The 6,244-nt window shown below is 62.8% G+C and overlaps 1 protein-coding gene across 1 annotated transcript in view; it reads right to left on the minus strand.

Annotated features, from left to right (window-relative positions):
- POFUT2 (protein O-fucosyltransferase 2) overlaps positions 1 to 6,032 on the minus strand; it is a 345,437-nt gene extending 339,405 nt beyond the window's left edge. The window contains exons 1-5 of the mRNA XM_081820620.1: positions 5,785 to 6,032; positions 4,418 to 4,668; positions 2,247 to 2,391; positions 1,626 to 1,736; positions 129 to 195 (exon numbers count right to left, since the gene is read on the minus strand). Coding sequence (XP_081676746.1) covers positions 129 to 195; positions 1,626 to 1,736; positions 2,247 to 2,391; positions 4,418 to 4,668; positions 5,785 to 6,017 — 807 coding nt within the window. The 5' untranslated portion in view covers positions 6,018 to 6,032. The remainder of the gene's footprint in view (positions 1 to 128; positions 196 to 1,625; positions 1,737 to 2,246; positions 2,392 to 4,417; positions 4,669 to 5,784) is intronic.
- Between the last annotated feature and the right edge of the window lie 212 nt (positions 6,033 to 6,244).

Below are 6,244 nucleotides of genomic sequence, written 5' to 3' on the forward strand. Positions count from 1 at the left end.
CCAGCGCCCCCTCCCTGCTGCACCCCCCCCACGCTGGCGGTCAGCAAGCGCCGACCGTCTAACAGACGTTCACAGATGCGCCCCGAGCAGCACTGTGGGGACCTCAGGAGGCGCTGGCGGGCACTCACGTTCCAGTACTCCTTCCCCCCGTAGTGGTCGTGCAGGAGGTTCTCGGCTCTGTCCAACATCACCGACCTGTTTTCAAACAAGATAGAAAACATTTAATTTCAAAGTGCTTCTATCGGCCTGCTCCAGAGCACATTGAGAACGAAGCTGAGAGCCACCCAGGCGCACGTGGGCCCGGTGCTGGGGCCCCTCGGGGAGGCGGCTGCCTGTCTCCGCACATACTCCCGAGGGGGGCTGCAAGTTCCTAAGGGACTCTCAGCATCGGTGGGGGGTCACCAAGCCCCCTGCGACTACTGATGCAAGAAAGAAAACACAATGAAGCAAACGAGTAAGATGGCCCCAGCAGCATACAGAGAAAGCCCCAGACGGAGCTCCCAGCACACAGACATGGTCCAGTTCTGGAAGATCTGTGACTTTGTGGACTCACAGCCCAAGGGCAAAACCACACCAGGAGGGACACCTCAATCCCGTTTGCAAACAGTCACCTGAACGAACTTAGCATGTCTGCGTTTCTCAAGGCTCAAGCTCGCACCTCTGTTGGGGAGCACTCAACTCCTTCCCTGCAAAGCGAGGGCCAAGACAGGCCCCTTCCTGAGGCGATCAAACAGCCCGAAGCATCAAAGCGTGCAGAGAGGACACCCCAGCAGGGGCCGTGTGCACTCAGGCCAGGAGGATGCAGGGGCACGAGTCTGGGGGAGGCGCATGGCCTCCTGCTCTGTCCCCGTCCCCGTGTCCTGAGTGGGACGGGGCGCCGGGGGGGGGGGATGGCTCAGGCAGGTCACAGCTGCCCCCCTGACCACTCCAAGGTCCAGCTTCGAGGAGGCTGAGCATGAGAGCTACCTGCGGAAGTGAGAGCAGGTGGGATCTGGGACGGGCTGGGGGTTGTGGTGGGCCACCTCCATCCCTCCCGGGCCTGCCCTCACCCTGCTTCGGCCACACCTGGGCAATCACCCGGGCAGGTGAACTAGGATCAGGTTGGCGCTCGCTTCCAGTGCGGCCTGTGCCCTCACTGCCCTCCTGCCCCCAGGACCCCACACACCTGCGGCGCCATCACCTCGGACAGGGCCCCAGGGCTATCCAGGTGTGCACCAGACTCCTCCGCCCACCAGCAGCGGGACGAGAGACCTGGGCTGATGAGTTCCCACTGGGCAGGGGCTGAGCAGCACCGCGTGAGGCCGCCCTCGCCGCACAGACCCCCGAGCACGGGGACAGCCGCCCTAAACCCGGGCTCTCCCCGGGGACATATGCAGCCTCCTCCTCGGTCTCTGTCCCCATGTCCCCGTCCCGGGCTCTCCCCAGAGGCACGCGGCCTCCTGCTCTCTCCCAGTCCCGCCTCACTGTGGCCCAGGTGTGGGGTGGGGACGAGGTCTACCTCTCCCGTGCCCCCCACACGGGCCCCGGCAAGGAGGGTTCCGACGCCAGGCCAACACGTGCGCACACACATGCACGCGCACACTCCTTCACTGGCCGGTCACCGAGCGGCCCTGCTGGGCACTCACCTCGCCGACGTGTTTCGCAGCAGGACAGGCGCCATGATGGAAGCTGATCCCTGAACGGACAAACAGGAGACGTTCAAAGCTCTCGTCTCTTCATAACCCCAAAACCATCCTCTGGAAAACAAGAGCCCAGCGCCTCCATTAGTCTGTTCCGCACGCGCAACAAGTAAACGCGGACGCGCGGGCGTACGGCCTCGTCTGACAAGGCAGCCGCTTCTCTCAGGGAAAGCCGACTGCTCGTGACGCCAGGTAGTGACGTCCTCGTGACAACTCGGAAAGAAGCCACGATCTCATCTGACCTGAGGGGACCAGCGGAGCTGCTCTGGGGACCCTGGGCAGTGGCGAGGGCAGAGCCGGGCAGCGGGCGGACAGGACAGAAACGAGCTCCGCGCTCGAGCTCGCACAGTAACAGCCCTGGAAACGGTCGCGGCCCTCCCACGAGCTCCCGGAGTACAGGGTTTCCAGAACCCAGTCATTCTGGTGCTTTGTCCACAGCCCCTCCACGGGGAGGTCTTCTGATGGCAACCAGTCTGGGCGACCAGACCGCCACGTGCAAACGCACCGCGGCCGTTTCAGCGCGGCCCGCGCCCCCGCCGCCCTCCCCCAGGCCCCCCGCGGCCGCACCTGTAGTACTCGTGCTTGTCCGGGGAGTAGAGCAGTGGGTCGAGGCACGGCCGCTCGTCGACCTTCTCTTCCCAGGTCCCCTCTTTCCACCCTTCCGCGTAACTCTGCAGGACATAAACCTGGTCGATGAAGGGCCCGCCGGATTCTGGAAGAGGCCAAGAACGACCGTGTGACAAGAACCAGAAGCTGATGCACAGGCACAGAGAAACCATTACTTTGTTTAATGCCACCCTCCTCCCTGCAGGACCGCAGAGAGCTCACGGAAGCAGACACAGGACAGAAAGAGTGGCGTCAGGGCACGAGGTCCTGAAAGGCAGAGAGGGACTGCCCGGGGGTGCTGGAGCTTGTCCAGGCCCTGCCGCTCCCAGGGGCTCCTCATCACTCCCACCTCTTCCAGCAGCTGCCCTGCCCTCGGCGCCCCCAATCCTCACGACAGCCACAGGCCCCACATGCTGTCTTCCCCACTGCCCTGCAAGCACATGCCCCCTTCCCTGCATGGACCAGCCTCGTGGGCACTGCTCCCTTCAGGGCTCACCCCTGACCCTGTGAGGCCATTCAAACCGCACCTCCCAGGACACCGTCCTGGCCACAGCCTCCCACCCCCAACAGCCCGTACCCCTTCCCACTCTCATTTTCTCCGTGCCACCCCTCCCCATCTGGGTACTTTTGTCCCTTGGTTTCTGCCTCCCTGCTCCCCACAGGAGCTCCAGGAGACCAAGAGTCTGTGTCCGTCCTACCCACTGCATCCACCCCACCTAGAACCTGCCGGCCACATCCACAGTGCTTAACGAAGGTGCGCTCCAAGAGAGTCCAGTCACAAGAGAGCTGCTGCATCAAGTGCAAGTCTGGTGTCTTTTCCACATTCCCCCCCCCCCCACCCCGCTCAGGGGCTGCACTGCTGGTGGGGCCTGGTCCCAGAGCTCCAGAGCCCTTCTCGCAGGGAGGGTGAGATGCCCGGCGCCCTGCTGCACATGTCCTGGAAGCCCGTCCCAGGACAGGCACCCTTCCCTCTCCGCCCCCCCCCCCGTAGGGGAGACAGCTGAGCAAAGTCGAGGCTGGCTGGGCAGGTGAAGGCAAAGCGGGTCTGCCTGCCCCGCCTGCCCCGCAGCATGTCACCCAGGACACCCCATCTTCCTGCCCCCGCTGGTGGCTACAGGCTTGAGGCTTCAAGAGCAGGAGGAGAGGACCAGCCTCCCCACCCAGCACACCCAGTGTCCCCCACTGAGCACCACCTCACATGGCTGAGGCTCAGTCCTGTCCTTGTGTCTGCCTGTCAGGAAACCTGCTGGCCACAGCCCTGCACGGAGCTAAAGGGCAGTTTCTCTGGGAGGCTCCATGACCCGTGGTTCAGACCAAGGCTGAGGCTGATTCCCAGACTAAGTCAGACTACGCACCCAGCGACATCTCTCGTCTTGGGTCACAGAAGGATGTATTCCAAGACTGCTTTTTACAGGTCTCAGAGTTTGCTTCTTCCCCATAGACGAAAATACCAGGAGATACCTATATCGTTCCATCCCGCAGCATTCACAGGACTGACCCCGCCACAGAAACGTCCCAAAGTGACAGGGACTAAGGCGCAGTGAGAGCAGAACATGAAAAATGAAGACGTGGCAGCTGCAGTCCTGAGCTCTGCAGGTCCGCATGCGGCTGGAGCTCAGCATCGCGTCGGCGCCTCCCTCTTCCAGGCTGATGGGGCAGCAAAAGTGTGTCACAGCCTTTTATTAAGCTTATGTCTTCTAAAGAAAGCAATGCTGAACTCTGAACACCCTTGTTCTAAGAAAATCTTCAACTTCTCTCTCTTTACAAAAATTAAATAGACGGAGCAGGACTGAGTGGAACAGGACGCACTATGATGAGTCTTGGCCAGCACTGAGTGAGGCATCGCGAGGTCAACGCCAAGGGCAGGGAGCCTTCCCTCGGAGACGTGGGGCCTTCTCTGCACAAGAGCACATCCTGCTGGGAGCAGGCCCGGCCTCTGCCAGCGGCCTTCCCACCACAGCTGTGAGCACCCTCCGCGGGCTCACCAGCTGCCCCAGATTTCAGAGGCAAGGGGGCCCGCGGCTCACACAATTCAGATCACTGGGAGCTGGAGGTGGGAAACAGAAGCGGGGCCCCCACGCCGATCAAGTGTCACCACGGCAGGGCTGACACAGCCGCGACCACTGCCTCACCTGCAATGAACTGCTCGTACTCTATGACCGGGATGTTTCTGTTGAGACTCGGAAGGTCAAAAAAGTCGGCCCAGGGAATCCGGACCTGGTGAACGTCAGGGCTCTGCCAGTGATAGAGGCGGCCCCACGGAGGAAGCACCAGCACCCACTCCTCAGCCTTAAGCAGCGTCTTCAGGAGGGAGGCGACGCGGATGTAGACATCCCTGCGGAGGTTGAAGCCCTCTGGGGGGTTGACGTCATACAGGAGGTACCTGGCGGGGAGGGGCGGGAGAGTGGGTCTTCAGCGCAGAGGCGCCCCCTGATGCTTATGGTGCAGACTCTGGGCTCTCCAGGGGCTGGCAGTTCACTGCAAAGAGGAGGCAGCTGCCAGCCCGTTTCTATACAACCCATCACTCACCAAGCCCACGAGGAGGCCGAGCACACATCTGAGCACCTGCTGAATGACTAGCAACCATCCACCAACGAGACCGGCAGAGTCTCAGCCACGAGAGCCTGAGAATCAGCCTTCCAACGTGCTCAAACGTTTCCGTCTACCCACACCGTTACACTCCTAACAATTACCGAAGACCCTATAAGACTGCTGTCTATGTGGGTTGCATCCATAATTCCGGTGTTAGAAGTTAAAATGAGACCTTTAAAATGCATGTATTAATTCACTGAAAATACCAGTAAGAAGCCATTACGTCGTATTACTCTGAATATTTTTTAAATGAAAAATAAGTATACTTTTCTAAACAAAAATAGTTAGAAGAACGGCAATGTTTGCAGTTTCTGTAACTTCTTTTCATACCCGCTTCTGCATTCAACGTGCTGTGCTATCACAGGTCAGACGGCCTCCACAAAACTGCCTGGGCCCCCCATCTCCCCCAGACCGCCGACACACGCAGGAGGGGACCCGTGCACCTTCCCTACACGTCAGCGCTTAGTGCGGGGTCTGTTCTGTGCCAAACCCTCAGGAACGGCCGCACGGCAGACACCTGATTCCCGCTCCTGGGGCTTGTCTAGGGAACGTCCCCCAGCCGCATGCAGCCGGAAAGACCCCGTGCAGACCGACAAGGCTGAGCTCTCTAAGGACCATCTCCGAGCCAGGGCAACGCCCCGCGTCGTCTAACAGCGGCCCCCGGGCCTGCCCCTCTAGGCTGACCCCACCGCCAGCCCTTCCTGGGGGCTCCGGGAGGCCGCAGCAGCCCAGGGTGAGCCCTGCTCGCGGCGCAGGCCGGAACGCCGGCGGGGGTAAGGGGGTGCGGGCGACGGAGGCTCCGCCCCGTCCCCGGCCCGCGGTCCCCGGGCCAGATCGCCGGATCCCCGCCCCCCGCCCACAGGTGGCCCCCGCGGGAGCCCCGCCCAAGGCGCGGACGCCCTTTTACCGTCTGCGGGACGCCGCCCCCGACAGGATGTCGGCCGCCGACTGGCCGGGCCAGAACTCCTCGCCCGAGGCCGAGGCCAGCGGCCAGGACGCCGCTTGGATCAGCACCAGGAAGACGACGCCGAGCGCCGCCATGGCCCTGGGCGGCCACGCACTTCCGGCGACCGCGCTCCGCCCCGGAAGCGCCCGCCCCCCCCCGAACGCGTCTCCTGAAGCCACGGCAACGCCACGCATGCGTCTTGCGTCATTCCGAGGCTGGGCGTCTACCAGGCCGAAGATGCTGGCAGGCGCGTCCGGAGCGCGGACGTCCTCTCTTGTGAGCCGCGCCGGGTGGAGGCCGGGCAGGTGCCGGGCCTGGGGGCGGGGCTGGCCTGGGGCGGAGCCAGAGGGCCGGGGCGGGACCTGTGGGCGGGACCTTGTGGGCCGTGGGGGAGTGGGGCGGTGTCGGGCCTGTGGGCGGG

The sequence above is a fragment of the Leptonychotes weddellii genome, chromosome 1 (assembly GCF_054177405.1).
Source record: "Leptonychotes weddellii isolate Sample4059 chromosome 1, ASM5417740v2, whole genome shotgun sequence".
Lineage (NCBI taxonomy): Eukaryota > Metazoa > Chordata > Mammalia > Carnivora > Phocidae > Leptonychotes > Leptonychotes weddellii.